The 26,289-nt window shown below is 33.8% G+C and overlaps 1 protein-coding gene across 1 annotated transcript; it reads right to left on the bottom strand.

The window, feature by feature from the left end:
• Positions 1-17,528: 17,528 nt before the first annotated feature.
• Positions 17,529-20,832, bottom strand: LOC122309592 (probable WRKY transcription factor 53). The gene is made up of 3 exons (XM_043123118.1): positions 19,847-20,832; positions 19,628-19,759; positions 17,529-18,585 (listed from the first exon to the last, which is right to left on the bottom strand). Exons 1-3 carry the CDS (start codon positions 20,158-20,160, stop codon positions 17,901-17,903), a joined length of 1,131 nt encoding a protein of 376 aa, XP_042979052.1. The 5' UTR covers positions 20,161-20,832; the 3' UTR covers positions 17,529-17,900.
• Between the last annotated feature and the right edge of the window lie 5,457 nt (positions 20,833-26,289).

Here is a 26,289-nt window from a genome sequence, read left to right as displayed (position 1 = left end):
AAATAGTAATAAAATTATAATAAATAATAGTAAATAATTTATGAATATCTGAAAACAATTATGTTACTAAACAGGTTGGTGTTACCAGCCTACTCTAAAATATATTAAGACGACATATATATATGATCGAGTTCTATAAATAATTGAGCTACTAAGTACCCTAGCTAACATTAATCTTTAAGAAGTTTCTAGTGAGAGACTCTCCATCTTCTCTCTAGGCAAAAGCTTTTGAAAATCGTCCGAGGTAGGTAGGAGTACCTACCTCCCTCCCCCAACCCTTTCCTTTCTATTTTTTCGTTTTCTTTGTTTTTAAAAATAAGATCTGTGTCCTATGGCCTCCACCAGAGGCTGTGTCCCGTCCTGGAGGCCTCTTCTTCATTTTTTACACCCAGCTGGGCGGAGTTTGATTCTTTTTGGGGGTGGAGGTTCTCAGTTCCGTTTTGGGTGATGTTCCTGACTGTTGTGGTATAGTCTTCTGTGGGGATTGCTCAGAGGGTTACGATGTGAGTTGTTTCGGGTGTTTTGCTCCTGGAGATGATTTTTTTTGCATGTTGGTTTGGGGTGCTTCCCGTGGGATAAAGGATCTCTGTTTTAACCATGGAAAACAGAGGGTTGTTTTCGGGTTGTAAGCCGAGCTGCATGGAGGTTTTAAAGGGGTTTTGGGGTGGAGTCCGGGTGCAACTCGTGGTGGTCACTCCTTTGGTTGGTGGCGGAAACTGGGTGTCGTAGTGTTTAGATGATTTCTTAGTTCTTCTTTGATTTCGTTTTGGTTGTTTAGATCTGGCTAGATCTTGTTTTTTTGGTTGGGTGTTTGGAATAAGCCTCGGTTTCGTCTCTGTTTTGGTTTTGGTTTTTGTCTCTATTTCCGTTTAGTCTAGCCGAAGTGGAGTATGGGTGTTTCTGGTGGTTGTGGGCTAGCGACGGTGACGGGGATGAAACCATTAAACCTGTAGGGATGAAGGGCTGAGCAGGAGCAGGGCGGGGGAAGGATGCAGAAGCTTGTAGGGATGAAGACGGGCGGCGGCGGCTTTGTGATGAGATGAAACCCTAATCGGGTTGGGCCCCCATGTTCCTACGGGTTGGACCTTTAGCTTGGGCAGGGCCTTTAGCTCAAGCTGGGCTCATTTGTTTTTCTAGCCCTTTATTTTTGTTTTGTAGTTAATCTGTTTTAGTTTTTTAAAAATAATAAAAATAGGCTACTGTCTCACTCCTCTTTTGGAGGAATGTGGATGTTTGTCCTACTCCTCTTTTGGAGGAAAGTAGGTGTTAGTACTCTTCCTCCTTGGGAGGAGAGAGTGTGGTTGTATTACTCCTCTTTGGAAGGATGGAGCGTGTGTGTACCTCTCTTCTTTGGAAGGAATGTTGTTTTAGCTCTGATTTGACAGAGTACTTTCTCTTTTGACTGCTATCAGGAGAGAAGCTATAGAAGTTTAGACAATGTCCGTCACAAAGAAATTTGTTAGCGGGGAAGCTTCTGAGCAGTTGTGTTAGTTGATTTATAGTCTAGTTCTCCTATATTGATAAGTCACAGTTATAACTTCGTTTATGAATAAATGCAATGAAGTATATTTCCATTTAAAAAAAAAAAAAAAAGGTACCCTAGCTATATATACAATGCAATATTCGTATTGCCTCTCTAACCTAGCTAATAGTAGAAACCCTAGCTATAGCTAGGTATCGATTGGCATTAATTCCTTCATTATTGTCTCCCCACCTAAAATTCAGAGTACTGTTAGAGAGCTATCTAAGCTTTTCTTGGAATCTTATGATGACATATTCATTTTTTATGTTATATCATCAATATTTTTCTATCCCTTTCGCTAGCTACACTCCCAGGCCACCACCTTTTCTGATCTGGTGGTCTATTCTAATACCTTCCAAGAATCCAAAAGTCCGCCCAATCACTTAAAAAAAAAAAAAAGAATTTTTGTGATTAAAATTTTGCAACTAAAATAATTATTTTTGATAAAAATGATTACGTTTTCATAGAAAATAATCATTTTGATAGTAAAATTTTACAACTAAAATAATTAGTTTCAATGAAAATGATTACATTTTCATAAAAAATAATCATTTTGATCGTAAAATTTTAATTGTAAAACTTCGTTTATATTGTAGTGAATATAGTATTAATAATTACCTGCATGCACCATGAATTTGTATTTGATCTGAACTACTGAATATTAATGCAGAATTAGCAATATTTTTTAAAATTAAGTTCCACATAATTTTATGAAATTAACATACCTAGCTAATTACTTAAATATCCTTGTATAATTAGGTTAGCATGCACGCATATTATAATATATTCTTTAAAGTTGTAAGAGGTACATTAATATATTTATATATACTGACCCCTCTTGCATGTACAGCTCATGCATTACATTAATAGTGGAAGATCGATCAAATCATGAACAGCTCATTACTTGTTAAGTGAATCGATGCTCCATGGTTATCGACTTTTTTTCCCTTAATTATTAAAGAAAGGATTATTAATAAATTTATATATATTTAAAAATATTTAAAGATTTTAAAAAAATTAAAATTAAAATTAAAAACACAAACTCTAATAATTATCGGTCTTGGTACCGATTATCAGTAGATATAGCATGACTCTTTTCTTTATCCTCCGGTACGAAACATTCATCTATATATATATATATATATATTGAGTGTACTTGGGTGCCTGCAGCCAACAATAAAACTTGGTGTACTTTGGGTAGTTATGAAATTGAAAATATTTAATAACTTTATGTAGTATCCGTACAGATATAGGCTATGCCATGCATTAGCATCCTTCCCCCACCACCTCCTAGCCGTTGTCATGTTATATATTTATATAACACCTACAAGGTATAAATCTTGCGAAGATAGCCATTACGTTGATGCATAAGTGGGCCAAATTAAAAGACTTGACAGAGGGATGTTTGGACATAAACATAACAGATATGAAATTATCAAAACTTTTCAATTTTTATTTTTAAATATTACTCAAATATAAAATATTTTTTATCAGTTTCAAATCTTCATTTTCAAATATAAAAATTAATACAACTTTTTACAAATATCAAAATATAACACAAAAATCAATATAATTTTTTCAAACTTTAAAATAAAAAAATTATATTCAAATCGTTTTTTAACTTTATAATATTTTTATTTAACTTTTTTTCTCATCTTTCCCAAAATCTAATAAATTAACATTTTAACTCAAGCTATTTCACCAATATTAACAGAATTTTGAAATACTTTAAGTGTCCAAATGAACTCTAAGTCCTCTTATATATTGATCTATGTTGATGTGAACCTGCATAAAGTTAGCATGTTTGAGTGAATGAGACATCAATAATGGAGCACTGTTCTGGTACAGTCTTGAAGTGTAATATTATATATAGTTATTGAATGTACAGTTCCCACATACTTCCACGACAAGAAAAATAATTTTTTGGGACGAAATGGAAATCGTCCCAAAAAGTAAGATTTTAGAACGAAATTTGAATTTCATTCCAAAATAACGACGAAATGTCAGACCGTTCAAACGCGTTCGAACGCTATTCTTAGGGACGAAATTTTTTGTCCCAAATAAGTTAACCATTCAACTGTTAATGATTAATAATTCGAACGTTTAATTGTTACCGTTTGAACGTAATATTGGCGCGATAGGCAAAATTATTTTGGAGGGAAATTGACAAACCGTTCGAACGGTAAATTATAAACGTTCAAATGATGCATATTCACTGTTCAAACTTTATTTGAAGCAGTCGAACGGTGACCAGGATTTTAATTTTTTAAGTTTTTTGCCAAATTATATTTAGATTAACTAGTAATTATAAAAAATTGGTTAATTAAATAATATAAATAATCTAAATTAAGAATTAATTTAGAAAATATAAAACAATACTATTTCATACTTAAATACTGAATTTACAAAACACAAAATGTTGTCCATACAAAAAACAGTAAATAAATAAATAAAATATATCATAAAGTAATTAAGACCCCAAGTCTTTGCGCACTTCCTCAACTGCAGCTATACGGTTCTGATCTATTTGTGTCAGTCGAGTACTGATAGTGACCTGAGTTGCAGGCATGGCAGCAAAGTCTGTGCGAAGCTTAGACACAGCATAATGAATCTCCATACGCATTGCATCGATCACTGTTGATGTCTACTCGCTGATCGCTGTACGCACTATTTCAGCCATCTCCTCACGAGTAACACTGTGGACTGATTCCTCAGCCCGTGTAGATGTCTCAGCAGCTGCAACTGAGACTCCATGATCTCCCGGCTGTGCGTCTCTGTGAGGATCAACTGGTTCTGGAACATGTGCACGAAAAAACAGTCTCAAGTGTCCATTGCTGCGTGAGAGGGTGGTGCTATTTATCGTTCCCATCGGCTCCCGTTTACGCTCGGCAACATCTGGCACAACATCAGCACATAGTAGATATCGGGTGATCAGGACTCTGAATGGTAGTATATCCATCGAAATGTACCGAGACTCTGATCGAATCCTATTGAATATATACCCCACCAAGTCGATAGGAATGCCACGAGCGACCTATATCATAAATTTCGTCCGATCAATGCCAACTTCTGTCTTGTGCTGCCGAGGGTCAATGTTATTGGCAATTATCAAATTTAATATCTTAAAGAAATAAGATAAATCTGCCTGTTTGATGCTCTTCGTCCTGTCATACGGTGGAGCATCTGGACCGACAACCAAATCCCTCACCTCGTGATCAGCAAGGGTATCGACCTCATCAGTATAAACTGATGCCTCCTCCTCAGCTGAAGGATCAGACTCTCTAGGCACCACATTCGGATATGCATCTGGCAGTTTAGGAATACCGAGATGCTCAGCAAGTCCATCCCGTGAAAATACAACAGGTACTCATCGGACAGTGATCCTGTAGGCCCCAAAATCATCTGCGCTGGCACTGCCGAGTTCTCTATAGAACTCAACAACAATGTCAATGTAGGAGACTGGCTCCCATGCTTCCTCCCGCTCATCCAAGATAGGTCCCCAACTACGATCACTGAATACTGAGGGCAATGAATGACCCTCCCAGAGAAGGCCCTGGAAATCAGAAATCTTCACTAGTCGCTCCAGTGAAACTGTCCTCTCCCGAACTGGACCAATACTACTCTCACCAAGATTGCGTCGCTTACGTGCCGGTCTAGAAGTAGACATTATAATCAACCTGAAATTTATAATTAAAAATTAGATATATAACATTAACAAGAAAAATACAATAAAGAACTATTTACAGTAGTTTGAAACAAATAGCAATTTAATAATATTTGATATTATGAACAACATTATTTTTAATAAATATATCTCTTAATATCAATATTAATTAGATAAATATTAATAGAAATATGTTGAACCCAATGTTTTAAGTTTTGTGTAATTATATATCTACACATGAATTTTAATTATAACAAATGAATTCAAAGAATAAAGAAGTCTCAAGTTCAAGTTGTCTACACAATGGAGTCAAGCACATCAAGGAAACAAGCATGAGCAAGAAGGGAACAAATTCACATTAAAGTTATAGAGTAGTGTTGTAAATCTCTTCAAAATTCAAAATTAGAATTAATGCTCAAAATTAATATTTTATCATAAAGCATTAAAATACATTTTCCACATGTGCATGAATATTTTTGAAACTTAAATTTAAAAATTTTGAAACATGATTGATTGTCATCTTTTACATGTGTATGCCTTAATTAAAGGGTTAAATTTTGAAAATATTAAAGATGATTGATTGTCATCTTTTACACGTGCATGCCTTGATTAAAGGGTTGAACTTTGAAAATATTAAAGATGATTGATTGTCATCTTTCACATGTGCATAAACTTGATTGATTGTCATCTTTCATCACATGTGCATTTTGTGATGAAAATTGTTTTGTGCATAATTTTTTCTGCTCCTCGAACTTCTCAACAAAATGGAGTAGTAGAGAGAAAAATAGATCTCTTCAAGAGATGGTAAGAACAATGCTCAATGAGAACAACTTGCCTAGTTATTTTTGGGCCGAAGCGGTAAGTACAACATGTTATATTATAAATAGAGTTATGCTAAGGTCTAAATTAGATAAAACCCCCTATGAGCTTTGGAATGAGAAAAAGCCCAACATTAGTTACTTTCATGTATTTGGATGCAAATGTTTTATTTTGAATGACAAAAATAATTTAGGCAAGTTTGATGCAAAATCTGATGAAGGTATTTTTCTCGGGTATTCTACTAATAGTAAACCTTATAGAGTATTCAATAAAAAGACTTTGACTGTACAAGAATCTATGCATGTAGTATTTAATGAATCTAATTCTTCACTCTCCAAGAAATCTATTGATGAAGAAACATGAGGTATAAATAACACGGAAAGTCTCAATCTCAACAAAGAGAACACAATAGAAGAAGTTCAACATGGAACCATCAGGAAATATCGTCAAAATTTAATACAAGATGCAATCAAATAGTGAAAATTTGTGAAAGATCATCCAGTGGAACAAATTTTGGGAGAACCTTCACGAGGTGTAAGTACTCAATCATTTCTTAGAAATATTTGCAATCATGCTGCTTTTCTATCTCAAATTGAACCCAAAAATATTGATGACGCACTTCTTGATGAATCTTGGATTCTAGCTATGCAAGAAGAGTTGAATAAAGAAATGATGTTTGGATACTTGTTTCTAGACCCAAAAATCATACTATTATTGGAACAAAATGGGTTTTTAGAAACAAGAAAGATGAGTCCGGATTCATTACTATAAATAAGACTCGACTTGTAATACAAGGTTTTAATCAAGAAGAAGGAATCGATTATGATGAGACATATGCACCAGTCGCAAAATTAGAAACTATTTCGAATGCTACTTGCATATGTTTGTTATAAAAATTTCAAACTTTTTCAAATGGATGTTAAAAGTACTTTCTTAAATGGTTTTATAAATGAAAAGGTATATGTTGAGCAACCTCCAGGTTTTAAAAATCATATTTCCCCAAATCATGTTTTCAAACTCACAAAAGCACTATATGGACTTAAACAAGCTCCTAGAGCTTGATACAAGAGACTTAGTGGTTTCTTGATTGAAAAAGGTTTTTCAAGAGGAAAAATTAACACAACTCTTTTCATTAAATATGAAAATGATGATATTCTTTTGATTCAAATTTATGTTGATGATATAATATTCGGTACTACTAATGCAAATATGTGTCAAGTTTTTGCTAAGACTATGCAGGAAGAATCTGAGATGAGCATGATGGGAGAACTTACATTCTTTCTCGGATTGCAAATTAAGCAAGAAAAAAGTGGGACATTCATCAATCAATCAAAATATATTAAGGAATTACTGAAGAAGTTTGGGATGGAAAATACTAAGGAAATTGAAACACCAATGAGCCCATCAACTAAACTTGATAAAGATGAATCCGGTAAGCCAGGTGACTCGAAGATATATCGAGGTATGATTGGTAGCTTATTATATTTAATAGCCAGTAGACCAGATATTATGTTTAGTGTGTGCTTATGTGCACGCTTTCAATCATTTCCAAAAGAATCACATTTAATTGCAGTTAACCTAGGGTTATGGTACCCTAAGCACATTCTTAGATATTTTAGTGGTACAATTAACATAGGGTTATGGTACTCTAAGCACACATCTTTCGATCTAATCAGCTACACAGATGCAAATTATGCTTGCTGTAAAATAGATCGAAAAAGCACTAGTGGAGCATGCAATTTCTTAGGTCATGCACTAGTTTCCTGGTTTAGTAAAAAATAAAATTCTGTTGCACTATCTACTGCTGAGGCAGAATATGTTGTTGCGGGTAGTTGTTGTGCTCAAGTTCTCTGCATGAAGCAACACCTTGAAGATTTTAAACTCATGTATAATCACATTTCAATCAAATGTGATAATACAAGTGCTATAAATCTTTCAAAGAACCCAATACAACATTCTAGAACTAAGCATATTGAAATAAGATATCATTTTCTTCGAAATCATGTGCAGAAAGGCGATATAGTATTAGAGTTCACAAACACACACGATCAGTTAGCAGATATTTTCACAAAGTCTTTATTAGAAGATAGATTATGTATGATCAGAAAAGAAATATGTATGATGCATGCTATGAATATCTCTCAAAAGATAAACCAGAGATAGATTTTTTTAAATATTTTTACATAAACTTGATATTCTTATCCTCATGTTTGAGACGCTCATTCTCTTCATACAATATCATGTCATTCTTATCCATGGGAACCGGCAAGGGGAATGAAGAATTTAATAAAGATTTCAACTATTTATTCTTCTGCTGAATGATTCATTCCCTTGTGTGAGACTCTTGAACAATTCGTTGAAGTACAACAATTTGTTCTTTGAGCTTTTCAACGTCATGATTTTTGACTTGTAGCCTATGAGAAAAATCAACAATAGAGGAAGAGTAGCGAGTCCTAAGACTCACCAAGTCATAAATAGCATCAGAATCTGACTTATTAGTCAGATTATTATTTTCTTACTGCAACATGGCACCAATGGCAGCTGCAGAAAGGACAGGAGGTTGAGATGCAGAATACCTCATGGATGGATCTAGAGAAATGTTAGAAGAATGAGCTATTGAGAAAAGAATATAAGGCTTAAAACGAGAATGTTGAAAGAATGCAAATGAGTTATAGAGATGAGAAGAAAACTTGATGCGGATTGGATGAACTTCAGGACTAATTTTATAGAGATAGCATAAAGAATAAGACAAACTATTGTCTCTTCAAATCTTATTTAGTCAAAAGAATACAAGATATGCTGGACACACATTGTCAAAAGTTTTCTTACTAAGTCAGCGAGATTAACAGTAGATTGTCCCTATTTTTCTAATAAACAATGAACCTCTGCTGTTATCTGCCGATGTTGACCTTGTATCTGAACCCTTTCTCGTTCCAGCTCCTCTATTCGTGGTTGCAGATCATGAGCATACCAATCTGCAAATTTTTTCAACTCTTGGTTTTCTTGTTTTAGCCTTTTATTCTCACTATCCTTATTAGCAAGCTTCTGTCGTAACTCAGATATTTGCATGTTAAGATGATCAATCTCACTCACCCTCGCCATTAACCTCCGAGACATGATCGTAACAGAGGCAGCATATTGACTACTGAGCATTCTTGATTCTGCAATAATCTCAGAATCAGCCTTATTAGAAAAACGATTCTCTGCTCCTATCATGGTATTGACGGCCTCAGCAGAGAAGATTGATGATTGATGCGTCAAGGGTTCCTAATTCAAGTCTGGAACATTAGTGGAAGAGAATTGCTCAGTCATTCTATCGTTGTGGAAAAACAGAACTCAGATCAAGAAGCGATATATTTTTTTGGCATCCGATAGATGACAATGATCATTTTTTTTATAGGAACTCAGAGCCTTCAATCACGTTTGTCAACAACATCAGACGATTATTTAAATCTCCAGCCGTACTAAATTCATAGAGTTAGGCCTCGAGACTTTGCAGCATTTGTCGGGTCACGGACGACTCCTTTTTCAACTATCTACAGTGACTATTAAATGCATCATTTTTTTTAGTCCATTTACTTGCTGCCGATCCTTTTTAATGATGCCAAAATGGGGAGAAGTTTTAGACTAGAACATTAACATTATTTAAATTGTTAAACTTGTTATATATGCTTAGAATTATATTTATACTTTTGCTTGAAAAACTAACGCACATTTTCAGGGGGAGCTTAAGTATCAATACGGGCTTCAGGTTTTATCAAGTATTTGTCATCATAAAAAAGGGGGAGATTGTTGAACCCAATGTTTCAAGTTTTGTGTAATTATATATCTACACATGAATTTTGATGATAACAAATGAATTCAAAGAATAAAGAAGTCTCAAGCTCAAGTTGTCTACACAATGGAGTCAAGCACATCAAGGAAACAAGCATGAGTAAGAAGAGAACAAGTTCACATTAAAGTTATAGAGTAATGTTGTAAATCTCTTCAAAATTCGAAATTAGGATTAATGCTCAAAATTAATATTTTATCATAAAGCATTAAAATACATTTTCCACATGTGCATGAATATTTTTGAAAATTAAATTTGAAAATTTTGAAAGATGATTGATTGTCATATTTTACATGTGCATGCCTTGATTAAATGGTTGAACTTTAAAAATATTATAGATGATTGATTGTCATCTTTTACATGTACATGCCTGAGTTGAACTTTTAAAATATTAAAGATGATTGGTTGTAATATTTCACATGTGTATGTTTTATTTGAATATTTTCAAAATTGATTGATACTTTTTTAGACTTATACAAAATATAGATGATTTTATTTGAATTTTTTGAAAAGTAAAGTGTGCTCCTTTTGTCATATACAAAAAAGTAAAAGATTAAATTTGAATTTTTTGAAAAAGAAAGTGTGCTCCTTTTGTCATATGCAAAAAGTAAAAGATTAGGTTTGAATTTTTTGAAAAGGAAAGTGTGCTCCTTTTGTCATATGGCAAAAGTAAAAGATTAGGTTTGATTTTTTTGAAAAAGTGAATGATGTTGTCTTTGACATGTGAATCTTTTTAAATTTGAATATGAAGTCTCATATGCCTGTAAATAGATCATTTGAGAGCTTCACATTCACAACCCCAAGAGCATCCAACATTCATTCAAAGCTTTCATTCTCTCTTTTCTAAGCATTGAGTCTTAATCCTTATTCATTTTGAGAGATATAGTTTGCACTGTATTGTTCTTATTTCAGTCATTGAGGAGTGTTTTCTGATAACCTACCCACTATCAGCTCTTGTATCAGAAAAAATGTGTGTATAACCCTTGTGGGTGTAGAAAGTATTCTACACGAAGAATAGTTGAATCACCACGTGTAAGGTGATTGCAAGTGTAGAGGGTGTTCTACACGGATCCTTTGTAGCAGTGTTGTTCAAAGGTGTAATAGGTTTCTATCTCCACCTAAACGAGGTTGAATAGTAAATTTGGGAATCCTCAAGGGGTAGCTTGAGGCGAGGACGTAGGCAGTGGGGCCAAACCTCGTTAACATACTGAGTTTGCTTCTCTCTTACCCTTACATTTTATATTTATTGTTATTTCATATTTTGTTTATATTTTATATTATATATTTGATTTATAATTGTTATTTTTTTAATACAACTCAATTCACCCTCCTCTTGTGTTAGTCATCTGGGCAACAAAATATAATATTAAAAAAATACTGGAAAATATTAGATTTCTAATATTACTGTATTGGAAAATAGGCTGACCGTTTGACCGTATGAATAACCGTTCAAACGATTCGTGTAACGGTCGAACGGTAACAGACCGACCGTTCGACCGTTACGTTATATCGTTCGACCGTTAATGCATAACGTTTGAATGCTACTTATAGCGTTCGAACGATATTCGTGTCGATCAGGATTCTAGGCCGAGTCGACTCGGCCATTGAAATCCATGGAATCCTTTGATTCCATGGATTTTACACTAAAATAAATGCAATAGAAACCTAAATAAATATTCATAACATGAATTTATGCAAATCTACCGATTATTTTGATGTATAAATCGGTTTATCTTGAACAATTAATCTATCAAAAACCTAAATTTAAACGGCAAAATGCTTTAAAAATGAAAAATACCGGTAGTTAGAGGTAGAGGTTTTGAGTGAGCACTGTTGACGGCGGCGAAGACGGCGTTCAACGGAGAAGATTGACGGTTTGGAAGCTTAGAACGGAGGAAATGCAGACGTAAACTTTCGTGAAAATAACGTCGGGATGACCTTATATATGCAGTACCGTTCGAACGGTAAGTTAATAACGTTCAAACATATTAACTGAAAATTAATACCCTTCTCTAATTAATCCAAATTTCATGATAATAAATGTTATTTAAATGCAATATTCAGTATTAATTATATTAAATATAATAATTAATTCAATTATAATATATTTTAACTGTTAAATATATTAAATGCAATATATTTAATGCACTTATATATTATTAAAGTACACTATATATTATATTTATAATTTTTTATATATATAGTATATATTATATTATATTTAATTAAAATATATTATACTATTGAATATTATATAGTATATAGTATAAGTTATATTATATAGTATAATTAATATAATATAGACTACTATATACATGAAACTATGTTCATGTATTTATATAACATATATATTATATGTGATATTAACTAATATATATATATATATATATATTTAATAGTATATGTATTACATGACTTGTTTAGTATATTTTTCATATTATATTGCAGTTATAGGCTAATTAGATGACACTCTCTATTCTAGCACTATAAATGACACTATATATACTCAATTTTAACTTTTGTATCAATATAATACACTCTAATTGCTAGTAGTATTTATGACACTATATATAATAGTAGATATCCTATTATTAAATAATATTATAATAATAATATAATATAATAAACACTATATATATGCATGTGATACATATAACCCTATGCTATGATACCATATATATGTTATATATAATAGGTTAATATATGTACTTGACTATAATACTAGATGTAATATGATATTTTATACTATATATGTTACTAAACTATATAATATATGTTTGATTATATATTATATAGTTATATTACTATGTCTCTAAACTATAGTATATTTACAAGTTATTATATTTAAAGGTATAGTGTAAAAAAAATACAATAAGCAACATTTTAATTTGACGTTTGAACGGTTTAAAATAATCGTTCAAACATATAAGAAAACGTTCGAACGGTCATTTTCACGTTTGAATGTTTAATTAGCAGGGGAAAATTTTCCCGCTAATCTATTTGACGTTCGAACGTTCATTAAATAACCGTTCGAACGTCAATGTTCTACATTTACACGATAGAACCTCACAATCTCGCACTCGTTCCAGTCGACTTCCAGTTGCTCCCACACTCATTTTCTTCCAACCAACGCCATTATTCTTCAATCGAACCCTCAAATATTACTAACTTCTATCAATCTCTTATATTTTTGGATTAAGAGGTTGTTTTTACCGTTTGGTGAAGAGTATTTAAGTTTTAGGCATTGGGTAAGGGTGAATTTTCCGGTTTATCTCTCCAAATCAGGTATTCTCCTTAAATATATTCTCATTTTAGTTTTTATATAAGTGTTTTCGTTTGCTATAATGAGTTTGTCATATAGTTTGCTGTCTTTTGATATAATTTGGACTGTAAATGTTGAGGTTTTCGGAGGTTGAAGACGACTGTAATCTGGAATTAATCCATTCGAACGGTATTCGTGTGCTGTTCAAACGTATGTCCTTAGATCGAACAGTGACTAGCACCGTTTGAACGTTATGTTGGTCAGTGTTAAAATAATTAACATTTTAAATGCAGGAATTGAATTAAAAATTAATTATTTATAATCTACATTTAATAATACTTAAATATTTAAAAGATTAAAGTAATCAAATGAGAATGAATTAAATTACAAATTATCTAAGATTTAATAATACTTAAATATTTAATAGTTGAATTATTCAACTATAGGTTAATACAAATAGTTTTGTTTTAATAACACAAAAATACTTAATTTTTGAATTAATAAAATGAATTTTAAATAAAATACAAATAATCTAGATTTAATAATACTTAAATACTTAAAATTTAAAAGTAATCAAATGAATTTGAATTAAAATATAAATTCCGAATTATAATTGATAAAATGAATGTTAATTACAATACAAATAGTTATAATTATTAACTAGAATGTTAATTACAATACAAATAGTTATAATTATTAACTAGAATGTTAATTAAAATACAAATAGTTAGAATTAATAAAATATTTTGAAAGATATAAAACAACTATCTAATTATTTAATAATATAAATACTTAATTAACATATATTGCATTGTTTGTTTGATACATGTTAAATATTGGTATATTTTATATTGCTTGTTCATCAAAATTAGCCTTAGACCCATTCGAGAGTTATCAATCCGCCTTAATTGAAAAATTGATAACTCTTGAATTGTCCAGAGTGGACAGTTTGGAATTGTAAGATCATTCTCGCAAACTATCGATCTATATCTGTTATACGTCCAGCATTAAGATTTTGGCAGATTTATCCCTTGTTCTCCGGATATGCAGTTTCGGTGATGTTGTATTGACGATTAACAAGTCGGTGCACACAACCAGACGAGCATATTTGGAGAACTATGGGAAGATACTGCTGAAATTTTGTTGGACATGACAGATTATAGAGATTAGGCTTGCAACTATGATCTTATAATTCCAGTGATCATATTAACATGCTCAAGGAACTAGGAGTAAATGATATAAATTTATTAATTAAAGTTATAATAGAAAATTGATTACAATGTTATATATCATGATGACTTCACAGTACAATCTCGTCAAGGTCGAGGCACTACTAGAGGCGTGACGTTGGAAAAATATCGTAAGGTGGATAAGATCAAAGTTAACATTCTTGATGAACATATCGGAGGCGAAGGACAACCAGCAACTTGGCTTGCATCGCATGTGGGTGCTCTTACACGAACTTATGCACCTTTGGCAACAAGTTCATGGAAGAAAGTCCCCCAAGATGTTAAGGAACTTATCAAGAAGCGTTGTTTGGTAATGTTTAATAAACGAAATTTAATTGGTAAATGATTTTATTTTACTTTAAAGTTAGAATATTATAAATGATAATATCTTTGTCTAAATTTTTTTATGTAAGGATGATTTCGAATTAAATTTTGGTCAGAGAGAGGAACGTAAAACTGTGGAAGAGCTTATGAGTAATGCATTCCGCAAGTATAAGACAAGGTGTCATGAGCATTATAATAAGTTTGAGAATAGTGAAGAAGCACGCCAACATTCTTTTCAAGACGTGCAACCTTTTGATTGAGAAAAATTTTGTGACATGTTTGAGGATCCATCATATAAGGTATAATTAATTTAATTATTTTAGTCGTCCTATTTTTAATTTTTCTTTCTAATATTTTCAATTCTTATGTAAGAGCGAAGTTCTATAAACAAAACAAATAGATCAAAATTGAAGATTACTCATCATGCAGGTTCAAGATCTTTCCACCGCCTCTCTAAGAAATTGGTATTGCTATTCTTTTATTTGTATATAGTTAACTGAATATATGAATCATAATGACTTTATATCTTAACAAATCTTTATTATAGCAAGATTCAGATGCCAATTATGATCTGACAAAATTATATGCTTCATTACATACTAATCGTAATGGAGAGTGGAGTCATCCTGATGCCCGTGAAAATTATGTAAGTATTATAATTTGTTTTAAATAAATATATTTGAATATTTATGATGATATTAACTCTTTATCTTATGTGTAGGATAAAATGGTTGCCCTGCGTGCTGAATCTACGTCAAATCAAAATTTCTCAAATAATGATGTTGAGATTTTTACACAAGTTCTGGTTGAACGTTCAGGATATTTGAGGGGTTTGGATCGCTGTGTAAAACCTTCTCCCTCTTCCTCTTCTTCTGGGTCTGCCTCTATAGCGCAAGAGAATGCGAATCGCAGAATTGAAGAATTGGTTGCAAAACAACAAGAGTTAGAGGCTCAATTGGCGAGACAATGAGACATGGAGATGCGCCTCAAACAACATGAAGAAGAACAAGCAGAGTTCAGGAGAGATATGCAACTCCAAATGCAACAGCTTATGCAACAGTACATGCCTCCAACCAACTGATGGTTTTTTACGTCTAGCTTATAACATTATCTAATTATGTATGAACAATGCTAGTCTCATGGTTATTTATTTCTTTGCACTTATTATAAAACTTTTGTGAGTAATTAAACAGTTCCTAATTTATGTTTTTCAAATATTATGGATGTCTATTTAGTTTTTTTTTTTTTTTATAATTATTGATTTTAATAAAAATAATATCCGTTCGAACGACCGTGTCACGTTCGAACATTAATGGGTAGGTCGTTCAAACGATAATGTACCGTTCAAATATTAATGACCAAACCGTTCGAACGATACCAGATGCTCAAAAAAACATTCAAACGCAGGTCATTACCATAGCGTTCGAACATTGATCAGCACCGTTCAATCTCTTCTACCGTTCGATCTGTTCCTTTAACATTCGAATGTAATTCTATTGATCGTTTGAACGTATCTTGATAACCGTTCAAAATATACATTAACGTTCGAACGGTAACTGAGAAGCATTCGAACGCCATTTTGGAATTAATTTTAACCGTGACAAAAAATATCATCGTTCGAACGGTATCGAACGGTCAATTTCAAAATCGTTCCAAAAGATATATTTTGGGACGAAATTGTGATTTTCGTCTCAATATATCTTCTGGGACAGTGATGTTGGGACGACTTTGGGATGAAATTTTTTCGTCCCAAAAAATCTTTCAGAATGAAATCTATATATTTTGAGACGAAAATTTTCATCTCAAAAAATATTTTTTGTTGTAGTGTTCCTTTGAAAAAAAGATGGGACGCTATATTCTATATATTATGGGTAATTTTATTAATAAACTTTTCCTGCTAAAACAGAACGAACAATTGAAAAAAAGTATAAAAAATAATATTTTATTAATATAACCCACATTTTTATAAAGAGTTTGTATAGATCATGTCTATTCAAAATTTGTGACTAGCATTACTCTTTTGTTATTGGGCAGGATACTGGTGGGCACAACAGGATATAGCGTGTGGGTCAAAGGGTTCATGAGCTAGCCTACCCAAAGCCTTTCAGTCTAGCCCATTGTTGAGGGTCCAGTACTATTTTATCGGTAAACTCCTGAAACTTCGGTCCCAAAACTATCTTTGAATGGTCTTGCATGTGCATTGAATAATTCAAGTTGAATTTAATTGGTAGTTCGATCGTCTAATTCTTGTGCTGATCCGAACCTATCATTCAATTTTAAATGATAAAATTTAATTTATAAGATTTAAATTTTAAAATTTATTTTCTAAATCAAATTATACCATGTGTCCCAAAATATCATCACCATCCCATCAAAGACAAAGCTCTGAGTGCCTATTAATTTTAGTCAAAACTTGATCATTCCAAATTAATCAGATCACTTATAATTTGAATCAAATTGAGAGATTAAATAGGGGCTGCAGGTATTTTATGAACTTATTTCCTAGCTAATTCACAGCTTCTAGTTCCTATATTGGATTGGATTACTGCATTATGTGCCTAGCTACTTGTATGCATGCCTCGCTTTAGAGTACATTAAATACGTTTTGTAACATATAATTTCCTCAGCTACATACAACCTATAATACTTGATTGATGTTTGTAAATATGAACTCCATGTTGGATTTTACATTTAGATAGTTTAGTACTTTTTTAAGTCTTGGTTAATTTTCTGGAGACTTTTGTGATCCATATCACTACAAGAAAATTACTTATTTGCGATCAGTTAATCCAAGCGAAATGATTATTTCCTATTAAAATTGGTAGCAAATAGTCTTTGAAAGTGAGGACTATCAGTAAAATTAGATACTTTATCTCTTCTCTAAAAAGTAATCGAATTAAGAGAGTGTGAAGTGAGGTTTTCCTTCATACTTATAAATTGACCACCACCCCTTCTACAATCGATGTGAGTCAAGCCCAACAGAGAGATGATTTATACTGGTATTACAAGCTTTCCAACTTATCCTGATCACATGATCATGCACCTTTTTTTACCCCACAATTAAAAGCTAGCTAGCTACTACATGCATGGTTACATGATTACATCTTGTAAGACGTATGAGTTTTTATTTTTTTGGAGAAAAAGCTAAAAAATATTTTTTTCAAACTAGAAAAATAAGTACTTTACCTGATCACATCTAATGCTATATTGATCAGTTTATAATTTCTCTCAGCGAAGTATGAATTAAACTAGGAAAAGAATCCTGGGTTGTCTAATGTGAAGGTGGCATCGAATTCAGGAGTGCCAAATGGAAAACCCAACCCAACCGTGGGAGAATTTGTAGCTGAGGTTGCAACTGATGATATCTGATCATGAGTAAGCTCAGACTGATCGCAGCCTTGAAAATGCTGACGCCGGCCTAGTCCAAAGCTATCCATACTCATCCCACTCGGGGACATGACTGAGAAATAATTTGTTGCAGATGTTGCAGGAGACATGAACGATGGAGAATAGCTTCCCACAAAGTTGTTATCTATCAGTACAGAGTCCGGAAAGTACTTTTGTGTTTCAGCCTCAATATTCGAAGTAGAAGGGAAGTCAAACATGCTGGGAAACGATCGGCCGTCGTGGGCGTCTAAGTTCTCGGTTTCAACTTTGAGGCTTGCCTGGAAATTCCAGAGCATTTCTTGTGATCCATGTAGTTGCTGAATTTGCTGTGGTTGGCGGTTATGAGGCTGAAGATCGAGCATGCTGTGGTTGGGTTCTTGATTTTCAGGTGATGGTGGGGAAGGTATTATTATGTTGGAGGCTTGGGCACACGTATGCCTTCCTCGATAAGTGATTGCAAACATCGTCGGGTCTTCACCAGAACGTTGAACTTGCTTTGTTGCCAAGCAACCGTGGACACTTCGATGAGTGCACCTGTAATAGCCTCTGCAAGTTCAAACAATATCAATCCATTAATTATGTTGATGGAGATCGAACATAGCATGCATATCATGTAAATTAAGCATGTTCATGAAGTTGTATTAATTTGGGCAAAATAAGATTCACATAAATGCAATGTAATTCATAGATCATCCTAAATTACGTACAATTGACTGGCCTAGGTAAAGAAGGATGTCATGTATATATATATGCGCATGATGAAAGGATAGGAGTCTTCAGAACTATTATCATTCTTAATTAGGGTCATGTGTCCAACTTTATAACGCAATTATATATATAATATATATAAGCTATAAAATATACAAGCATATATAAATGTAGACAACCGAAGTAATATTTTTCACAATGTGTTTATTCTGCAGTAACTGGGTCAAAATAGGCAAACCTAGCTAGCTAGCTATGGACAATTGCAAAAAGGCTTCCGTTTAAAAATATGCATGATCTTCCACAATATCTATCACTTGGATCAGGAGTGAGTGATCTCATGATCAGTTAATTAAATGCTATCCGAGGCATGCATATATAAAAGCGCTAGCAGCTAGCATGCATATGTGCAAAAGTATATGATCCATTGCCTAAATTCATTTAGATCAGGACGATCAAAAAAGGGTTAATTCGAACCTTATATTAGTAAAGAGTGGCTAATTAATTATATATATATGCTTGATCTGTAGCCACATATATATTATATCCAGCTTCATATCAATATTATGATCTTGTTAATGTTCACAGCCTGGGGATGGTAATATTTGTTCAAAAGCCATGCACAAATTAATAATAAACAAAATGATCAGTAATGTTATACATCACATTCATGTCTCACTTTTATTTCACTACATAAGATGTGGCACACGGTGTGGGATGGAAATAGAATGGTAGTCTTATAGAATTTTCCTAGATCATGTGCAAATTATAAGTTGCTGATCGTTGTTATCCAGAAAACCACTTTGAAATCAAACTGTATATATATCAACCAAATTAAATATATAGATTGTTGTACAATGTCGTAGTACGTACGAGTATATACCTTGGGTATCTGGCATTAAGAATTTCTTTCTGCCCATATTTCCTCCAACTAAAGCCATCATTAAGACGCCCTTGATCGAGTCCCATCCCTGGGCTAACTCTTACTCGTTGTGTCCACATTGGTAAAGCCTTTCTGAAAATACATATAATTAAGAACGCAACATTATTAATTAAGTAATTCAGCTGAAGAAATATTTCTAGCTAGCTAGCTTGAACTTACCTCTTTCTAGAGGCCATATCCCTGTGCTCCGGTTTCTTAAGGTCCCGATCTGAATCTAAGCTCCGCGGACTGCCAACTAGAGAAGGTGGGGATTCCGACGTTTGAATTGCACCCCTTAACGGCTGTGGCAGATCTGAGCTGCTCCATCGAAGCATGGAGAGTGCCGCTTCATATGAAGCCAAGATCTTTTGGACTAAGATTTCGCGGCTCTCCTGAGACGAAGATGGCGCATTGAGATGGCTTTTGAGCTGCCTCGCTAGGTCTCTCCCTTGTGTTAGCTCGTTTATAAGATTCTTCTGCTCCCAATCTCCCATGTTCTCCTTTTCTAAACCTCGGAAAGAGTTGAAGGATATGGACAAATTACCTTCGTTCAGATGATACAGCCCATAAAAGAAAAAGACCCCGGTTTGACTTTAAATTCGCTACAGCTAGCTAATGTCAGATCCGAAGCCTGAGATCAGATCGGAACAGAACAATCTTATGCCAAAGATATGCTACTACAACAAGCTTAAAAGGCACGGAAGTTAGCCAAAAATAAGAGTTGGGTTTTGAGAACTGATGCCAAAAACTGGCAAGCTGTGCTTTTTTGATTTTTAACGACAAAACTGCCAAACTAGGTCGACGTTAATGAAAAGGTTTTGCAAACGGATCTCATGGAAAAGGCAAAACCATTAGTTCTCTTAGACGAACAAAACAAGCCAAGACTTGGAAAAATATTGTAAAGGGAATGCAGAACTGCTACTGAGTTTATGGTGCCTTTTGAACCGTATAAAAAAGGAAGAATCTGTGAAGCTGAGGAAATAAAAGCGAAAGCCCTGAAGAAGGAGCGTGTGAGGATCGATACAAGGAAGCCACAAGATTTTCAATTTAGAAAGAGGGTAGAAGAGCAGAATTGACTAAGATGGTATATCCGGCAAGCGGATTTTTGTCATTTAAAGACTGGTCTTTGGAGTAGTGCAGAAAAAGAAAGAGGAAAAGAAAGTCAGAGATGGAGCATTTGGAGTAGTGTTGGAAAGGAGACCATAGAATCTTCAAACCAAGCTCCGCGTTTTACTGTTATGAATTAAATAATGATGACATGTGGCTGACGATAACTTGGGACCTTTTGCTTACGTTGTTTAATGCTTCGGAGGGAGGACTCTTCGTTTGGGAACATGAACAAACAAGACAAGCGTATTTTGTGGCGCCTACACGCCCTTCGATTGAACGTATCATGAACCATGAATCATTCACGGTGGATATATACTGAACAGTACTATATTTTTTTTTATACAAAATTGATAATATTGCGATGTTATATTTCATTTATAATTATATATCTTTCACATTTACCAATAATCATTTGTAGTTTTGTTTTTCTCGTTCGGGTTGTTTAAAAATTTAAACACGGCAGTAAAAGGATAGATGTCACAGTATTCAACCTCGGTAGTTGAAACTTTCATATGCACGATCGAGAAAAAACTAGAATTTTGGACCAATTCAATAATATTTTCAATGAATGACTGGATCGAAGAGTTTGAAAGTGAAGCACAAAGCTGCAAAGTAGTCTCTCCGAAAGGAGGAATTTCTGGGTCATCGAGAGTAAAGTCGGTCTTTAAATTTGTAGCCGAAATATTAATTGATTTTTTAAAGGATAATGCTTTGCTAGCAGCTCGTATGACCAATTCTGCATGCATGCGATCCAAAGGCTAATTAACCGAGTGGATCGAAGCTAGCTGTACGTACGAACCTCGCAACAGGAAGTCATTAGCTAGGACGTTAGGTAACAACTAATTAAAGCTATGTAAGATTATTTTATTTATTTTTAAATGTTGGGTCGTGGTAATAAATAATGAATATTTAATGCTAAAAAGATATGATATGAAAATTATGTGTAAGTAATGTGATGACATTTGAGTACTACTCCCTATTTTATGAAAAATGTTTTGACTCTCCCTGGTTTATAAAATAGAAATTTATGGGATTTTGACCACTTTCTTGATGTTTTTGTATGTTTTTTCTTTGTTTGAAAGGAATACTTTTATTCAGTACTTCCCTTAGAGGAAGGAAACAATAGTATATGAAGGACACTATATCCACTATTACATCAGATACTACTAATACAGATTTAGCTAAAGTAGTACGTATGAGCTACAAGATTAGCTTCCCTTCACACATGATGAGTAGACCATCTTGAAAACTCAATAGCTTTGGCTTGATGTCACTAATCACCATCCCATAGATTACCATCCTCCTTGGAGATGTTGTTGATCGCTTGAAGTGAATCACATTCAAGAGTTATATCCTACAAACCCATCTCCAAACTAAACAGAGTAGCATGTAGAGATCCCATAGCTTTTACCAATAAAGGATCAAAAGCAAATGATCTATTCAATCTCATACTAGCTAAAACTAGCCCTTTACTATCTTTGATTACAACTCCAATCCCAATAATACCTTTGCTCCTATCTGTCGCAATATCCAAATTAACCTTAAAAGAATTCAAAGGGGAAGGTTCCCACTTTGGAACCAAATTGCTAGAGCATGTAGAAGTGATGACCTTCTTTGAGTGAGCATCCTGCAACTCCTTTCAAACCTCTTTAGATTGTTGAGCTACCACATTTGGATGCTTGAAATCACTTTGAAAAACATAATGGTTCCTTCTCTATCATGCTGATCTCCTTGCTATCATTGCTATCTCTTCCACAACTGCTGACTCGAAGCCTGTGCAGAGTCCTTAGAGAGTTTAAGAAATGTCTTCTTCTAGCAAGCACTCTTCTGAATTTATTTGGAACATTGGCTCCAAACATCTTGTGCATGACCATAAAGCATGAAGCACAAACTCCTCTTCAAAGCAAATAGGACAGTTTGGACTTTCCATAACTTTCTTCTTATAAAGGTTTAGATTAGTGGGAAGACCATCTAAGAAAGCTCTTCACAGAAAGATCATATTAGCTAGATGGATGTTCAGCTTTCAAATAACTGACCACATTGCACTTCAAGTGTTGGAGCATGAAGGTGGACCCTTTGATAGTTCTATCAATTCTTTGTGAAAATGGTATGCACTTGTTACTGTAAGCTAACCATTAGAAGAACCATTCCATATCAATTTGTTTGGTTTATTGGTATAGCTTATAGAAATCTTCATAATAATCTTAGCTTCCTCCCTTGAGAAAATCCCTTTAATTAGAGTACCTCTCCAATGATTAGTGTCTGGATCAATAAGCTTGTGAACTTAAGCATTTCCATCAAGATCCTTTATTGCACTTTGAATTCTAAGAGTAGTGGGTTTAGGAATCCACTAATCCTTCCATATGTGGAGCTCTCTTCCATTTCCAATTCTCCATGAAGTGTCATTCTCAAGTATCGATTGAGAAGCAAGGATGCTTCTCCAAATATAGTTTGGTTTTCCACCCAGTTTAGCTTGACAAAAATAGGCATTTGGGAAGTATTTTAGTTTTAATACTTGGGAAGTTAATGAATTAGGGTTTGGGAAAAGCCCCCACCCTTGTTTTGCTAACATGGCGAAGTTAAAACTTTCCAACTCTCTAAAACCCACCCCTCCCATTGCCTTAGACTTCCCCATTGTGTTCCATGAGATCCAATGAATTTTCTGCTCCTTATTTTACTGCCCCATTAGAAATTCTGCATCACCTTATTGATCTCTCTAAGCAGGTTATGAGAGAGTTTAAAAACTACCATACTATAAGTAGACAAAGCTTGTACAACAACTTTGAGAAGAATTTATTTGGTTGCATGTGAGAGAGACTTGACTTTAAAGTTTCTAATTATGTTTTTGGCTTTGTCCGAGATATTTCCAAAAGATTTAGATCGAGCTCTTCCAACCATGGCTGGCAAGCCCATGTATCTCTTATAGGCCATACTTGATCTAATTACTGCAATGCTCAAGATAATATCTTGCGTTTCTCTTGAAGTATTCTTGCTGAATTGGATAAAAGCCTTCTCCTTATTAAGTCTTTGCCCAGAAGCTTTTTTATAAATTTTTAGCAAAAAGACCAACCTATTCCACTCAAAAGAATTAACTGTGCAAAAGAGTAAACTGTCATCTACGAAAAGAGAAATGATTAATGTGAAGTTTGCCTCTCACAAGAGGGACTCCAGTGAAAGAACCTGTCTTCTCTGCATTATTTAGAAGGGAACTCAAGATTTCAGCACAAAGGATAAAAAACTAATCTCTCTAGAAGGTTTGAAAACAGGTTGTGGAAGACCATTAATCAAGATAGAGTAAGATATTAAATCAACACACTTCATCACTAAGTCAATCCACTTCTATGCAAAGCTCATCTTGCTCATCACAGCTCTTAGGAAATCACATTCAACACGATCACAGGTCTACTCATGTCTAGTTTCAAGGCCATAAAACCAGATTTACCTGATAATCTGGTATTTATGGTATGCATGGCTTTGTAGGCTATAATGATATTATCCGAGATTAGTCTTCTAGTGACAAAAGTCAACTGGCTTGAAGAAATAGTCTCTAGTAAGATCATTTTCAGCCTATTTGCAATGGTTTTTGAAATGATCTTATATAGAATATTGTAGAGACTAATTGGCCTAAAATCAGACACCTTGGTGGGGGATTAGGCAATAAGTTCCATTCCTTCCCTACTAAAGGATGTGTTACTTTTAAAGAGATATGACTCTTGGTGTAAGATTTAAAACCCACTACATTATCCCCAATCCACAGAAAAGAAATACCTCCACTAAGACATTTACTGTCAATCACAAAACTATGATCAAAGACTAACCTTGTTCTCACTGTTTCAACTTTTTCTCTAGTAAGTATCAATTAGGAACAAGAAACTTGAGCTCTTAATTTTCACCAAAAGGTAAAGTTTTCGAACTGTCCAAGGGTTCCCCAACCCTCGGCAGTTCCAACTAAGACACATCATTGTTGTCTGTAGAGCTACCTAGCAGCCTCCACCAATCCTTCCTGATTTAAGCTCTCTCCAAGTAAAAGCACTATTTTTGACTTCTTAGTAACTCCACTACCTTCCTTTCCCTCTTCAGACAGCCTGCACCCCCTCTTGTTTAAACCATATTTATTAGAGTGCACATTATGAACATTAGAAGAATCATAAAAATGAAAAAATTGAAGAAAGGAATGTAATTTTATTATATTTTTATTTCACCTCAATTGAATCATGATTGTACAAGAGGATTTATAATGGTTTGCAAGCTATAAACAACCTAAAAGGAAAGGATAAATACATGAAAGAAACAAATATTGGTTGCTTTATTTGGAACTCATTATGGAAGGTTTTCTTATTGTTGGTCAGCTCTTAGTATTGCCGTAATGATGTCTTCAATATTTGTAAAGTTACCATTGTTTGCATTGACTTACTTTGTTTCTTTCTTTTGTAAAGATGGAGTAATTTTTGTCGTGATAATGTTATTGATGACTTGCCCTATTTTTTCTTTTACATTGGTGGAAGAGTCATAATCAATTGTATGTTTAATAAAATTTTATTGCCGGCTCTTATCTTCCAACTTGCCTATTTTTTGGACTTGCTAACACTTGAATCTGATTAGTAATGAAGTGATCCAATGAGCTAACCTGATCCGAGATAGACGGCTCCTTAATAATACAGGGTTAGCTAATTCTTTCTAGCTCATGCCTTCATGATCAGATTCCATTAGATCCTCCTCTATAGAGTCAAATTTCCCCTCCAAGGTTTGTTTCTCATTTCCTAAACCACCATCAATTAAGAAAAGACATTCAACACCTGGTAATGATATCTCCTTCAAATTTCCCTCTTTTTTTTTTAAAAAAATGAACTTTATAGAATTAGGAACCTTACCAAATACAATGTGATTCTCCTGAAATTTCGCGTGTTCCTTTACTGGTTCCTTAGATGGACCATGTGATTCAATGCTAACAGTTTCACTTTCCTTATTGGGTTTCTTGTCGGAATTCCATTGCTGCTGATTGTGTTGAGGCTGCGAACACCATCTCCGCCATACTTCTTGACTGTATCACCAACAGACTTTGTAGGGGCTGCACGAATCCATTATCAATAATGAGGTTTCTTTTCCTTTGACGAACTCATACTTTGACCAGCCAAAGGATAGACTCTCTTGGCATCTTTGATTAAACCATAATGAAAATAGAAAAAATGGAGTTTCTCGTATTTGAAAGGAAGCCATATTTGTTTACTATCAATAGACAAGAATCTACCTCGAATCAAAGGTTGTGTTATGTCTATCTCCAATTTTATTAGCAGGAACTGTCCCCAACCAAATACATTCCTAGACCATTCCCTATTTGAATGCCTACTTCTCTTGTCATGCTAGCAAGAGGCATGTTATGAACCCGGATCCAAAAAACTTCAATCTAGAAAGTGATATCTTTTGGAGGTATATTCCCATCAAACTAGTGTAGACACACTAGAAGCCTATCAAAATTTCAAGGCCTCCACAACAGCACTCTGGCCTTGTCTTGT

This window comes from Carya illinoinensis, chromosome 5 (assembly GCF_018687715.1).
Source record: "Carya illinoinensis cultivar Pawnee chromosome 5, C.illinoinensisPawnee_v1, whole genome shotgun sequence".
Taxonomy (NCBI): Eukaryota; Viridiplantae; Streptophyta; class Magnoliopsida; order Fagales; family Juglandaceae; genus Carya; species Carya illinoinensis.
The sequence above is the reverse complement of the archived record's forward strand: the minus strand, read 5'-3'. Positions and strand labels throughout refer to the sequence as shown.